Source organism: Xenopus laevis, chromosome 1L (assembly GCF_017654675.1).
Source record: "Xenopus laevis strain J_2021 chromosome 1L, Xenopus_laevis_v10.1, whole genome shotgun sequence".
Classification (NCBI taxonomy): Eukaryota; Metazoa; Chordata; class Amphibia; order Anura; family Pipidae; genus Xenopus; species Xenopus laevis.
Window position 1 is genome coordinate 115,141,549 of NC_054371.1, and position 16,062 is coordinate 115,157,610.

The 16,062-nt window shown below is 40.6% G+C and overlaps 1 protein-coding gene across 1 annotated transcript; it reads left to right on the forward strand.

The window, feature by feature from the left end:
- The first annotated feature begins 3,066 nt into the window (after positions 1-3,066).
- Positions 3,067-15,773, forward strand: cdc34.L (cell division cycle 34 L homeolog). The gene is made up of 5 exons (NM_001086142.1): positions 3,067-3,423; positions 5,271-5,357; positions 8,171-8,268; positions 11,615-11,749; positions 14,958-15,773. The coding sequence occupies exons 1-5, from the start codon at positions 3,241-3,243 to the stop codon at positions 15,166-15,168; spliced, it is 714 nt and encodes a 237-aa protein (NP_001079611.1). The 5' UTR covers positions 3,067-3,240; the 3' UTR covers positions 15,169-15,773.
- Positions 15,774-16,062: the final 289 nt, after the last annotated feature.

Sequence of the window (16,062 nt, forward strand, 5' to 3'; positions counted from 1 at the left end):
GCTGCAATATAAGCACCTGGTGTGTGTATTATGCGACATTAGACCCCCCTAACAGTACAGAGACCCCAGAAAACCAGATATTTTCAGAAAGTACACATTCTGACGAATCCAATATGGGTAAATAAGTGTTTCTACTACAAACTGCCAAACTGCAAAGCAATGCTGAACATAACGGTTTTTATCAAATTTCTGAAAATCGTCACAAAGCTTGAATTTTACCCCATTATATGCTCCACGTTTCGTAACGTATCAGCATAAAACATCCTAAATATGAACGCCAGGGGTCTACTGAACACTTTGATGCCCAATATGCATAGATATACCAAACTATGTGGCGCATAGAGACCCCCAAATGACAATAGTGTATATACATTTTCACGGCTGACGCGCTGGCTGCTGCAATATAAGCGCCTGGTGTGTGTATTATGCGACATTAGACCCCCCTAACAGTACAGAGACCCCAGAAAACCATATATTTTCAGAAAGTACACATTCTGACGAATCCAATATGGGTAAATAAGTGTTTCTACTACAAACTGCCAAACTGCAAAGCAGTGCTGAACATAACGGTTTTTATCAAATTTCTGAAAATCGTCACAAAGCTTGAATTTTACCCCATTATATGCTCCACGTTTCGTAACGTATCAGCATAAAACATCCTAAATATGAACGCCAGGGGTCTACTAAATAGTTTGATGCCCAATGTGCATAGATATACCAAACTATGTGGCGCACAGAGACCCCCAAATGACAATAGTGTATATACATTTTCACGGCTGACGCGCTGGCTGCTGCAATATAAGCGCCTGGTGTGTGTATTATGCGACATTAGACCCCCCTAACAGTACAGAGACCCCAGAAAACCATATATTTTCAGAAACTACACATTCTGACGAATCCAATATGGGTAAATAAGTGTTTCTACTACAAACTGCCAAACTGCAAAGCAATGCTGAACATAACGGTTTTTTATCAAATTTCTGAAAATCGTCAGAAAGCTTGAATTTTACCCATTATATGCCCCACATTTCGTAACGTATCAGCATAAAACATCCTAAATATGAACGCATGGGGTCTACTGAACACTTTGATGCTCAATATGCATAGATATACCAAACTATGTGGCGCACAGAGACCCCCAAATGACAATAGTGTATATACATTTTCACAGCTGATGCGCTGGCTGCTGCAATATGAGCACCTGGTGTGTGTATTATGCGACATTAGACCCCCCTAACAGTACAGAGACCCCAGAAAACCATATATTTTCAGAAAGTACACATTCTGACGAATCCAATATGGGTAAATAAGTGTTTCTAATACAAACTGCCAAACTGCAAAGCAATGCTGAACATAACGGTTTTTATCAAATTTCTGAAAATCGTCACAAAGCTTGAATTTTACCCCATTATATGCCCCACATTTCGTAACGTATCAGCATAAAACATCCTAAATATGAACGCCAGGTGTCTACTGAACACTTTGATGCCCAATATGCATAGATATACCAAACTATGTGGCGCACAGAGACCCCCAAATGGATATATAGTAGATAAAATTTACAAGGCAAAACAAAATAAGGCAGTAAAGAGTGAAATGAAAAAAAATCCAATAAAACCACAAAAATCAATGTTTTTTTTCCAGAATAGTGTTATCGGCCGTCAGAATCACAGTTTGAATATTTTAGCTGGGCCAAACAGGTTATACGGCTAGAAACAAGTGAACACAACATATGCAGAGCTGAAAATGCAATAAAATGGCTAAAAATTCAATAAAATGGCTAAAAATGCACCAAAATACCCAAAATTGCAATATAATCACCGAAATAACATACAAAAGATATTGCACAGTACGGTTAGCGAATACGCTATTCGTAATGGCAATAAAACATTTTTTTCAGCAAAAAAAAGAGACGATGCGATAAGAAAAAAAAAAAAAAAGCCACAATGCCATGTATGTGCGTGTGCGTGTGTACAAATGGTAAATTACATGTTATGTGCGCGTGTGTGCGTGTGCACGTGTGTGTAAGTGCAGTGAGTGTAAGTGACCCCCCCAATCCCCAAAAATGTATGTGTAAGTGTGTGTAAGTGTGAATCTAAGTGTGTATTACTGTAATAAGTGTGTGTTGGTGTGTTTGTGTGTGTAATTGTTGCACTAACCTGAAAAAGTCGCTGAAGACTGTTGCACACGATGTGGAGGGGTCCCAGGAAGACATCTGCGACGATCTGCGTGTCTCTGTGCTGTGGGGGCGGAGCTGATCGGCGCAGTGCAGGCTGCAGCAGCAGGACACGTAAGGAACACGTGCCTGCTGCTGTTTTTGGGCCCCTGGGCGATCGCGCCCCAGGGGCCACTCGATCCCCTGCTCTGCTCGTTGCCTAGGGGCAGGGGATCGAAGCGGAACGGAGCGAGCGGCTCTAACAGCCGCTCCTCCGCTCCAGAACCCGGAAGTGCTGCAGAACGTAGAATCTACGTTCTGTGGCATTTCAAGTTACTTTTCCACAGAACGTAGATTCTACGTTCTGTGGCACTTAAAGGGTTAACTGTTAATATAAATAACAAATAAAAAAACAAACAAATACAAAAAGTATTGTAGAAGTGATACCTATATTGGCGAACAATAAAAACAAAATACATTGCAAGCTTTCGGAGCGCCAAGGCCCCTTCGTCGTGCTCTGAAAGCTTGCAATGTATCTTTTTTATTGTTAGCCAATATAGGTATCACTTCTACAATACTTTTTGTATTTGTTTGTTTTTTTTATTTGTTATTTTTGCTACTGGCTAACATGGTACCACCGTTTTTGTTTTGTACTGTTAATCTAGAAACGCAAGTCTAGTTCAAATCTTGTACTTATATTCAACTATTACGCAGCTGTGGAAATCACAATTTGCACACTAGAAAAAAAACATTCCCCATCAGCCACAGTTAGGCTCCGCCTCTCCCCCAGCTTGTACATCTACGTCCTTCCCACGCAGTAGTGCGTCAGAGTGTTTGTAGGCTTCTGGGATTTGTAGGCTGCTCCTCCCACAACGCCGTGGCTTCCCAGTTTCCGGCACCCGTTACTCTTCCAACCAGCAAGTTAATTGGCAAAGCGGCTTCATTGTACCGTAACATGTCGTAATAAAGCCTTTAGTCGTCTAACAACCCCTTCTCACTAAAACGCCAAAAGCCTACTGATCCCATCCTGCTCTGCGCGGAGAAGGCTGTGGGTCCCTGGTTAGAAAGCGGGAAGCGGAACTGCCATGGCCCGGCCAATGGCGCCGGTGCCCAGCTCTCAGAAGGCCTTGATGCTGGAACTCAAGGGGCTACAGGAAGAGCCGGTGGAGGGGTTCCGGGTCACCCTGGTAGGCGAGGGGGATCTGTACAACTGGGAAGTGGCAATCTTTGGACCCCCAAACACCCTCTATGAGGGGGGATACTTCAAGGTGAGGGCTAGGTGTGTGTGTGTGTGACGAATAGAGGAATCCGAAAGCGTGATATTTGATGAAGGGGCTTTGGGGAGAAAGCCATGCTGGGGGGGATTTAAAGAGGCAGCTATTAATGGAGGCGTGTGTTGAACAAATCGCTGGGCCTCTCCGTAGAACAATACTCTTTGTTTACTTGTCTTCTTACAGCCATAGCCTCAACTGGCCCTAAACGCATTTTCCACCCGAAACTTAAGCAGCTCTCAAAACTACCCTCCAGCTAACTTATTGAAAGAGAGTTGCACTCCAAACGCTTTAATCAAAGAGTTCTAGATCAACAACAGCTGCTAGGCCACAGGCACACAATGCTCTCTGCTGTAAGGCACCAAGGCCTATGGGTTATTGTTGTTTGCTATTCTCTGAATATAAATGTCCCTGTTTTTAGATTTATTTAAAGAAAAACTTAACTGAAAAGCACAGTAAAGCCTTTTCTTGTATCCTCTAATTTGGCTGTCTTATTTTTGAGGATCTAATTTGTTTACATGCATGTATTCTGTGCCCATATAATAATATATATCAGAAGAGTTAATCAAACCCAGGCCTTGTTTCAATTTGTGACATTTTAATTAACCCAACTAGTAACATGTATGAAGCCCCCATTCTTTATAGCAGTTAAATGGTCTGTTTAGGCTCAGTACTTTGTTTTGTATGCATAATGGGCTTCTTGTTCCTTGATGTTTGCACAGAACAAGAAATTTTATAAATAGCGTGTTTATAATGAGCTACACTTATCACTTGTTAAATGGCTATAACAACTGTGCTAACAAAGGTTCCGCTCGCACACCCTGGCCTACAGCTCGATGCCTGGTGCTCGGTGATGGAGAGGCGGCACCCTCCGAAATTTGCAATCGAACAGGAATCACTGGCACACAAAGGGGTTTACCCCGAAACGTTGCATTTTTTTCTGCTGAATAAACATGCAAGGGCTTGGCCCTGCTTGTACCTGCCTTTGAGTGCCAGTGATTCCTATTCGATTATAACTGTGCTCTAAACACTCATTTCTGTTTGATATAAAGGACTACATTCTGGTCATGAAAAAAATTAAAAATACAATTTGAAGTTTTTTGTTCTGTTAGGCTACATTACCAAGGACTGTCATGGAATTTATGGTCTGCCATTTTCTATATAATCTACAAATATCTACTATCCCCAAATTCATTATCCAAACTCCTGTAGAGTCATCTCAAACAAACCTTATTTTTATTTTTGTAATAATAAGACATTTCTTTTAGCTGACAATGACTGAGCTAACATACCATTCACATGCACATACAGTTATGGGATCTTATCTCGAACGCTCAGGGCTTGGTTTGTAGCACACAGCAGGGCATGTTGAGACCTGTGTCGCTTTGTCCACTAGAATTTGTAGGAAAATAGACCAGTTATTGGCCAGGAGATCCCCATACACAAACCAATAAACTGGCAACTTGGTCTGGAGGCACTGAGTTAGCAGCTTTTATTGGCCTGTCTGTCTAGTAGTTTACCTTTAAATTAACTTTTAGTATGACACAAACAATGTGAGACAATTTGCAATTGATTTTTGTTTTTGAGTTATTTAGCTTTTTTTCAGTTTCAGCAATGGTCCAAGCTACCCTAGGGACAAAATTAACCTACCAACCATGCATTGATTTGAATAAGAGACTGGAATAGGAGAGGGCCTGAACAGAAATGAGTAATAAAAAGTCGCAGTAACTACATTTGTATCCTTACAGAGCATTTGTTTGTTTTTTTAGATAGGATCAGTAACCCCCATATGGATGTCAACCATACTTATTGGCTTGCTAACCATTGTGTTCTTTCTGTCCTAGGCTCGCTTAAAGTTTCCCGTTGATTATCCCTACTCCCCTCCTGCATTTCGTTTTCTGACAAAAATGTGGCATCCTAACATCTATGAGGTTAGTAAAAACAGATTTGCAGATTTCACTCTGCCATTTGCCTTTGTGTATTATTAATAAAGGCAGTGGAATAAAGGGCATTCAGTTTGTCAGACAGAACTACAGTAACGAAAATATCCACACTTCTCATTAGTAGTGGATATGTGGTGTATGTCACAAAGGTGCCTAACGCTAAAAAATATTTCACAGTAATTAAAAATTCCTTGTAATCTTTCCTTTGGGATAAATTCTCTCTAAATGATCCTTCCAATCTGAGATTTAGCCAAACAGTCTTTGTGAGTTATAGTTCTTAAATCCAAAAGGTCTTTAAAGCTGTATATTTGAAGAGTGATGTTCTTAAACTGCTTAATAAAGCACTAGGGGCGAAATGCATCCCAGAATAGAGGTGTCGAGTCACCTAAGCAAAATAGAGGTGTCACTTCAAAATCCTGATTGTATCTGTAAGGCATCAAAACTCCCTAATCCGCAATCCCGTGACTTGGTGTGAGAAGGTCCGGAGCTTTGCGTTCTGCAGTGAAACAAACACTGAACAGCAACCGGTGCCATCTTGGATCGGCAGAGAGAGGAGTTCTGAAGTGAAGCATCTACACAGCGCGCAACTACAGTTGCACTAAGCTAATTTACACAAAGGGAAAGCGCATTATTCTGCTACAAATCGAACCGGATCGTAGGATCTGGTGAGAGCTGTCCATTATTTTGGGGCACGTGTGCGAAAAAGAGGGTGGTGGGGGACGCCCCATGCATACCCTTTTTGCCCTTCAAACAATTCTACATGCCCCCTGTATATAATAGTAATTAAGACTCTGCTTAAAGAGGAGTATCTTTCACTTCATTCCAAATATACAGCTTTGTAGACCTTTTTTGAGAACTATAACTTGCACTCACAATACTTTGTTTGGCTAAATCTCGGATTGGAGATTGGGAGGATCATTTAGACACAATTTATCCCAAAGGAAAGTTTACAAGGAATTTTTAATTACTGTAAATTACAATAAGTGACCATTTATTTTATCTTTATGAATTTGTACTGATTAATTTGGGGTCCTGGCCAGCCAGGTTTTTATTTTGAATAAGAATTTTTAAGGGTTAATAAAATTATTTCTTATTAACTTGGTTTTTAATTACACTTTTTAAATGATTTATCATATTTATTGGTATCCTCAAAAGGACGTTGGGGATTAAACGTGTATTAGGAGTTGGTTGGAGAAAAAAACTTTTCCTTTAATGTCACATTACCTTTGTCTTTTTCTAAAAATAAGTGTTGCACCTTAAAAATTCCCTTGGTAGTACCAAGTCTGCTAAATTTGAAATGGCTGCCAGCTCAAAACAGCTTTATGATCACTGGGGTTCTTTCCAAATGACCCTTAACTAACCTTGTTATTATAAGGGCAGAAATTCTAAATTTAAATTGTGCTTATCACTTTTGCTCAGTTTGTTGTTTTGACACCGTCCCCTGGGAAATGTAAAATCTTCTATCCAATTTAATGAAACAGGTTTAGCAGGTTGTGGCAAAAAATATTTACACCCTCGTCGCTCCTAACTCCTGTGCTCCTGCCCAGGCACCTGTAACTCAGTATTGCAAAAAATTCATGGAGGACGCTGGGGTTACAGAACTCTGCTGCAAATCTTCCTTTATTCGGAGTGTATCACCACTACATGTTTCAGGCAGACATGCCCTTTGTCAAGTGTACAACTCCTTAACACACACCATCTTAAATCACAGTAACAATCACCCAAAGCCCCACCTCTCAGTGTCCATTGATGTAATCAAAAAATCCAATTACTTTGAACCTAAAATAAATATTCAAATTTTTAGGTTAATAAATATTTGGGGAAACTGCTCAATAGCCACAATATCATCTAAAACAGGCTTATCCCAAAACAAAATATTTTTTATGGCTGAAAAACAGGAACTATCCAAAACAACTGGGATCTTCCCCTTAACTCACTTAACATTAAGGCATAAGATATAATATAATCTTTAATCGGAAATTTACATTCTAACCATTTAAAATAGGAAGAGAACTAATCTTACCCTGCTTTGCTCTCACAAATATATAAAGCAGCTTATCTGTGCAATTTAAAAGAGATACATTACTAATTGAGCCTGTATGGTACAGCACCGTGTTTAAACTGTGTTTGCTGTTCTGGAGTGATAGAGGGACAAAATCCACCATCCTACTAAAGGACATAAAATTGCAACCTGCGATACAAAACAGGTAATTTACTTACTTAAATGCCCTTGCGGCCTTGTGTATATAGGCCAAACCATGAGGCCGGTGAAAACTAGAATAAAGGGAGACATACGGAATTTTAAAGCTAAATCAAGCGCTGATACAGTAGTGTATAGACCTTTTTATGAAGCAAGGCATAACCAGGCCCAACTACGTTGGCAAGTCTCGGAAATATTTAAACGGCAGCCAAGAGGAGGTGATATACAGAAACTGCTATTACAGCGAGAGGCAGTGTGGATAAAAAAAACTGAACAGCCTTACACCATTTGGGTTGAATGACTCCTTGAGTAGAAAATGTTTCCTTTAACTATGATTGATATAAAATGTATATAAATGTATCCTGTTACCCCATACATATACATGTAAAATGTTGGTTCTGTTGTATTTTGAAATTGTGATGATTTGAGTAGTAATGAAGGCAACTTTCAATTTAAAAAAATTTACATCAAGGTTATCTTTGTTTGATGCAATGCTGTGCTATCCTGTAGTATCTGCTCCTATGTTTGGTTGATCTCAAACAGCATGCTGTAAGACATCTGCATTTACTGGTCCATAACTTGTTCTATTTTTTTTCTTCAGAATGGTGATGTATGCATTTCAATCCTGCATCCTCCAGTGGATGACCCACAAAGTGGAGAGCTACCTTCTGAGAGATGGAATCCTACCCAGAATGTGAGGTGAGGTGTTTTTAGATATTACTGTTTATTTCAAGACTCAAACACATGACAGACGGCTCTTTGTGCAGCAAAGGTCTCCGGAAGAATCACCGTTATTAAAGTACACCTCATCCGATTCTCCCCTGGAAGCCGTTTTACTGGTTTTCTGGCTGGCCTCTCTCTTTGGCTGCTAGTGATGCTTTGAGTTGCCACCATATACCTGGGGTTTCTTTGAGACATCAGAGGATAGCATAGGGTGCTATGTAAATTATCTGCAGAATGCTTACAATTAGGGATGGGCGAATTTTTTCGCCTCGTTTCGCCAAAAAAATGACGCCCATAGACTCGTATGGCAGCGTGCGTCAAAAAAAAAAGACGCGCGTCAAAACAGTTTTTTTGACGCCCATAGACTTTAATGGGCGTCTGCGACATTTCGCCGGCGGCGAATTCGCCCATCCCTGCTTACAATCGCTACCATACATCTGGCAGCCATTTTGGGCAACCAAGTCAGGAATGTTGCATTAAAGGGGACCTGTCACCCTAAGAAATAATTCCAGATTCTTTTTTTTTTTTAATCATGTTAGCTGAGCAAAATAAACTTTACTTACACTATATGTATTATAAAGGTTGTTTCCTTTAGTCTTACACTATCACAGCAAGCCGGTAGGAACCATTTTGTGGACAATTTTAAGATTAATTTAGTTTCACCCCAAAATCTTGTATATGCACAAAATGGGGAACTTAATGCCTATGCACAGTACCATACTCAATTCTAGAGCCTGCGGAGGGAAGGGGCAATATGAGAAATGCAGTGATATGTAGGAAGTGCTGAATTGAAAGTGAAAGTATTTGCCTGCCCCACCTCTGCCTCAGGCATAGAGGCGGGGCATATAATATTTGACAGCTCAAATATTTAAATACCTATACCTATAACAGGTATGGATGTCTGCAAAGGACTTTCATTGTGCAACTTTTTATGTGTAGGTGACAGTTCCATTTTAAAGGGGACATATTGTGCCAATGTTCCTTTAACTGTTAGATATAGAATGAATGTGTTTAGAACAGTTGCATCTTCAGGATGATTTATTGAAAATTTCTCCAAGAACCCTACTAGCAATGCCCATCTGTTCCAATTCCTACTGCCTCCTTTTCCAGGCTATGCAGGGGAGCTGGCCGCATACTGCACAACTAAACAGACATGATAGGAAACTGAAGCCTGTCTTTGCTTGTGTGAATGCATTGGCTATACCCCCTTTCTGTGCTTCTGGCAGGGACTGTTTGAGCACACCCATTATTTGTAACAGGGACAGTAGAAGATCTATAGGGAGCTCCAATAAAGAGTTTGTATTTAAAAGTTAATAATCATTTTTTAGCTCAGAGTGAAACAATATATGGGGAATTTTCACTTATGCTATACGTCATCTGTAAAACATTCATGGATATTAACTTCTCAAATGTGTTTTAACTGATCTTGCAATCCAGGCCCTTGTCGTTGCACTCTTGACAAGAACCGCATTCACTAAAGTTTTAGATGAAATTTGTTTCTATAATGGCTTTTTTTTTCACCATTTCTAAAGATGCAGAGGCCAGAAGTTACTCTAATGTGCTGGATATTCTAAGAGCTACAGCACATAGGGTATTTTGTCCGTGACTGCCATTGGCAGAAAATCGGTAAACAAAATGCTCCCCTCTGCTAGTAATAACTTCTGATAATATTAATGGCCCTGACACACAAATGCTCAGTGAAAAGCGGACCTGTGGGGGGAGCAAGTGAATGTACTTGGCAAGACAATATAAAATAAAAAGACATAAAAATATAGAAGATAATATAAAAGGGAAAAAAAGAATAAAGATTTTTTGACAGTTGGGGCAAGATGCATACAGTTGACCAGAACTATTTTAAAGGAGAACTAAACCCTAAGAATGAATATGGTTAAAATGCCATTTTATATACTGAACTTATTCCACCAGCCTAAAGTTTCAGCTTCTCAATAGCCGCAATGATCCAGGACTTCAAACTTGTCACAGGTGGTCACCGTCTTGGAAATTGTCTGCGACACTTACCTGTTCAGTGGGCTCCGAGCAGCTGTTGAGAATTTAAGATTAGGGGTTGTTCCAAATTATCCAGCAGAAAATGAAGTTGGTCTTTAATATAAGCTGATGCTACAAAGCTGATTATTAAATGATGATGCTAATTGCACTGGTTTCTGTGATGCCATGTATTAATTACTAATCAGCCTTATATTGTGACCGTTATATTCTATGTATATTGTGAGTGGGTCCCTAAGCTTAGTAAGTGACAGCTGCACAGAACGTGCAGTGAATCAGCAGAAAAGAAGATGGGGAACTACTGGGACATTTTTTGGAGGTTTAGCTCTTCCCTGCTAAAGGGCTGTGGTTGCCTTGGGTTGGTACAGAAGTCTAAAACAAAATATACAACATTTGTAGCCTACCACTTTAGTTAGGCTTTAGTTCTCCTTTAAGTATAATCAGTCTTGTAAAATTTCGATTCTGTCTACACTGTATTGCGAGTCTGTCCCTAAGTGACAACAGCCCAGAGCATGTGCAGTGAATCAGCAGAAAAGCTGATGGGGAGCTACTAGGGTTACTTTGGAGACACAGATCTTTACTGCTAAAGGGTTGTGAGAAAACCAAAACATAATATACAACATTCCTAGCCTACCTCTTTAGTTAGGCTTTAGTGCTCCTTTACGTATAATCAGTCTTATATTGTGACATTTCTATTCTGTATGTACAGTATATTGTGAGTGGGTCTCTAAGCTCAGTAATTTACAGCAGCACAGAGCATGTGCAGTTAATCAGCAGAAAAGAAGATGGGCAGCTGGGGCACATTATCTTTACTGCTTAAGGGCTGTGGTTGCCTTAGGTTGTTATAGAAACCCAAATTATAATGTTCAGCATTTCTAGCCTACTGCTTTAGTTCTCCTTCATGCAGCTACCAATGATTAGTGCACCTGATGTCATTCATAAACATTCTCAAATGTTCAGCCCTGCAAAAGCAAAGCACCAAGACGGAGGGCACAGAGTACATTAAGGGGCATATTTCTTAACACTGTAGACAATCGTCACTGGTGATGTTGCCCATAGCAACCAATCCACAATTATAGGTGACTGATCAAATCTAAGTTAAAAACAAAAGCAAAGATCTGATCAGTTGCTATGGGCAACATCACCAGTGAGGTTTGTCACCAATCCTAATAAATTCACCCAAACCTATGCCTGAGAATTCTTCATGGATTTACAAAGTTACTTGTTTTGCTTTAGATTATTGGAGATTTTTGTACACATTCCCCTAGAAGGCAACTTTTGTTCATGTGCATGACCTTTGTTTTCTTCACTTATATAGAACAATCCTGCTCAGTGTCATCTCCCTGCTGAATGAGCCTAACACTTTCTCTCCAGCAAATGTGGATGCATCAGTTATGTACAGAAAATGGAAGGACAGCAAAGGACGTGATAAAGAATACACAGACATTATCAGGTGTGTGTAATAGCAATCTCAAACTATTCTTTCCATGGTGACAGTGTTCTCCCTGGGAAGGTGTTACTGGCTGTTAATGCAGTTTTTGCAGTGCCTAAGCTTGCAGTGAATCCCAGGTTTCTGCCTAATAAACCAGAAGATGGTATGGCCTAGAAGCCCAAAGCTTGTATTCTGTCATTAGGTCTTGTGATTAGCCAATATGATGATAACTGAACTGCTCCATCGCAGGAACAATGCTATACGTTTTATCCATGTTAAACTAATTTTGTTGTAAATGCTGAACATAAAAAGCACCATCACAAGACAATGACATTTAACCTGTTATCTGTTTTGTAAAAGCTGTGGGAAAACCCATACACTAGGAAATATTGGAAATGTTTAAATAGCAAAGGACAATTGAACAAAATGCTTTTGCTGTCATGTTCTGTGCCCAAAAGCAGTGTAAGGTGTAAGCAGTGGTGAAATTTGAAGCAAACCCTGTAGAAAAAGAAAAAAAAACACTTACCCCACCCCACGTAGACTCCCTCCTCCCCCCGAGGCTGACTGACCCCCCCAACGACATGCCCCATACTTCAGGGTAGAACTCCACGGTGCAGCTCGAGCCAACATGTCATCATGTGACGTGTCGGATGTTCTGAAGATGCAGGAATTGAAGTAGAAATCACAGGTAAGAACTACATTTATCCGCCTGACGGATGAAAAACGATGCGCTGCGTTTCATCTGACAGTCAGATAAATGTAGTTCTTACCTGCAATTTCTCCACTTCCTGCATCCACAGAACATCCGACACGTTGCATGCGTTTCGTTGCATGGCGACCTGTCAGCTCGAGCCGCACCGTGGAGTTCTACCCTTATACTTACTCCTTGTCGCAGATTCTGGCAGCGGACTTCACTACATCCATCTTCCGGGTCCTCGGTAACCTGACTGGGAGATCGGTATGTCGTCGCATGCGCAGTTGGAGCAATCTGCTGGTTTGACGGAGATTGCCGATCTCCCAGTCAGCTTACCAAGGACCCAGAAGATGGATGCCGTGAAGTCCTCCAGTGCCAGAATCTGCGACGAGGGGTATGTATAAAGTATGGGGCATTTCCCCAGGGGTTGGGGTGTACTTTTTTTTTTTTCTACAGGGTTTCCTTCTCCTTTAATGTGCCACGCCATGAAGACAAGGAGGTATACCTAAACTACTTGAGCGCCTAGTTTACTACAGACTAACGACATCCCTCTCTGACAATAATTTGCTAGACCTCTTACAATTGGGTTTTAGACAACACTCCGCTGAAACTGCTCTTACCCACCTAACTAATGACCTTATAACCACAAAAGCCGACAGCTACTAATACTTCTTGATCTCTCGGCTGCATTTGACACTGAATCATCCTCTCCTCCTCCAGTCCCTCTATTCTCTTGGCCTATGTGACATGGCCCTGTCCTGGTTCTCTTCTTACCTCACTAATCGTTCCTTCAGTATCCCTACAATAGAGTATCATCTTCTCCCCTATCTCTTTCTGATGGGGGTTTCTCAGGGCTCTGTCCTGGGCCCCTTATTATCTCTCTGTACTTCCTGTATAGATAGACTCTAATAAAATCTTATGGTTTCAATACCACCTATATGTTGCCGATACTCAGATCTATCCCTCCTCTCCTGCCTGTCCACTATCTCTACTTGGATGTCACAACACTACTTTAAATTAAACCTCTCTAAAACGGAAATGGTTTTCATTCCCCCAATTAACACCCATAACATCCCAGGAGTAGCTATCATAGCTAACAATTCCACTATCACCCCATCTCCCTAGGCCTGGTACCTTGAGGTTATCCTAGATTCTGCCCTGTCCCTCACTCTTCACATCCAGTCACTTGGTAAATCATGTCACTTTCACCTAAGTAACATATCCAAAATACGATCATTTATCACCCAAGATGCTGCCAAAATTCTTATTCACTCTCTCATCATATCACGTCTAGACTACTGTAACTCTCTATTAATTGGCCTTCCCCACCACAGACTGTCACCTCTACAGTCTATAATGAACACTGCAGCCAGGCTTATACACCTCAGCAACCTTTCCTCCTCTGCCATGCCACTCTGCCAATCCCTGCTTCCGCTACTTTTCAGAATCAAATTCAAACTAATGACCCTGACAAAGTACTCCATAACTCTGCCCCATCCTACATCTCCGAACTCACCTTTAGATCTTCCCCCCCCCCCAACTGATTACTACGCTCCTCTACTGACCTGCTCCTCAACTCTTCTCTCATTACCTCCTCACATGTTTTCAGTCAAGACTTTGCAAGTGCTGCACTCCTCTGGAATTCTCTCCCACAATCAGTCTGACTTTCTCCCAACCTTTCTGCTTTCAAAAGATCTCTTAAAACACACTTATTTAGAGAAGCCTACCCTCACTCTGTTTAGCTACCAATTGCAAGCCATATTATACATCTCTCACCTTGCTTATTTCTGATCTTGCCCACTCCCACACCTTGTCTTTCATTCCCTTTCCCTTTAGTTCTTTTGCACAGGGCCTTCCTCAAATTTTGTAGCATTCATTATGTTCATTATGTATGTTATATGCATGTAATTTCTTTGTATAAACATTTATTTTACAGCACTGTGCAATATCTTGGCGCCTTTAAAAATACACGTTAATAATAATAGTTTGGCTCAAATGCTTCTAAAGGAAATGTTATGCAACCCTCAATATTACTTACATGTGGCCAAAAGTTCTTTTTAATGGCTTTGCTCCTCCGCTTTTGTTTTCCCAGCAGTCCCTTTGGCTATCAGGTACAGTCCCTGACAACCAAAGTAGCTGTTGGGAAGAGACAGATGATTGTGGAGTAATGCTGTTAGGAACCAAACACATGCTGGTGTGTTTTTCTGCCACAAGGAGCACCAGCCTGGGGTGCGAGGTTAGCGATTGTATTCACTGGCCGTGTATGAAATTGATGTATTGTACGGTGTATATAGCACTGGTGAAAACTGAAGGGTTTCATGACGTAAATGAGGTCTTTAACTTTACAATGACATATAAATTATGAACAGCAGCTCAGAGCTCTCATTATGTGGCGAAAAAGGCAAGATGAGTAGTTACAAGGGGATTCTGCTCATAGACTAATCCAGTGAATAAAGTACCTCATTTCTTTTATTATTTTTTGGCTTCAGTTGTTTCTTAAAGTTGTAACTGATTTTGTCTGCTCTGTATATGTAGGAAGCAGGTTCTGTCAACTAACGCTGATGCTGAACATGATGGAGTGAAGGTCCCTACTACTCTAGCTGAATATTGTGTAAAGACCAAGGCTCCTGCTCCAGACGAAGGTTCTGACCTCTTCTATGATGACTACTATGAGGACGATGAAATGGAGGAAGATGAGGATAGCTGCTACGAAGGCCAGGATGACTCTGGCAATGAGGAATCTTGACATTGTGTCCTTCATGCACCTACCACTTTTTGAGCCCCTTGCTCATTATGGCAACAGTCAGCATTTTTTTCACCTTTAATTTACCAGGGTTCTGTTGCAAGAAACCATGGAAATGACTGCTAATGCATAATAAAGTCACCTTATGTGCGAACATAGTTCTGAAGTGAAAGGGAGGTTTTTGGTTTTTTTTGTTTGTTTTTTTTTAATCCGCCCTTTTGCAAAACCATCTCTAAGAGCTGCTGTAGACAGGTGTCTGAACTGCTGCAGTTCATGTTTGTGCCACAGGTTGGCAGTAGACTTCAGCAAATCCTGCTGCACTGACTGCCCTTGTTTTCAGATTTACTGGTTGCAGAGCAGGGCTAAAATGAAAGGCAATGGTGGGTGGATATATATTTGGAAGGCTGATAGAGTGGATGCTTAAGCTGCAAGGTTTTTTCTGCTGTTCTGAGCTTGTCACTCACACTGCATTTACTGGCTGGATTTTTTTTTTTATGTGGGAAGAGGTTGAAAAGGGGTACTGGGTTATTGTGTGACATTTTCTTTTCATTTGTTTCTTTGCAGGGTTTCTTGTTTGGTTTATTTAATAATAAATACTGAAAAGTAAATACCTTCCTTCTAGTTTTATATATCACATAAGCAATCAAAGTTGTCTATTTGCTGATTAATTGCTGCACTTTATTTCTAAAATGCTGCACTTTTTGTTAGGAAGGGTTAATGCTTTACAGGAAAGTCACATGTATATGCTCTGGAATATGTGAATGAAATCAGAGCGATGTGACTGGAAAATGTTCTCACTTCATACAGGGGCGATTCTCAACCCCAGCATTAAATGTTATTGAGAAATCCTCTAGGGAACACGGACCAGGAAGAATAAACCTCTAATGTTGTAACAAT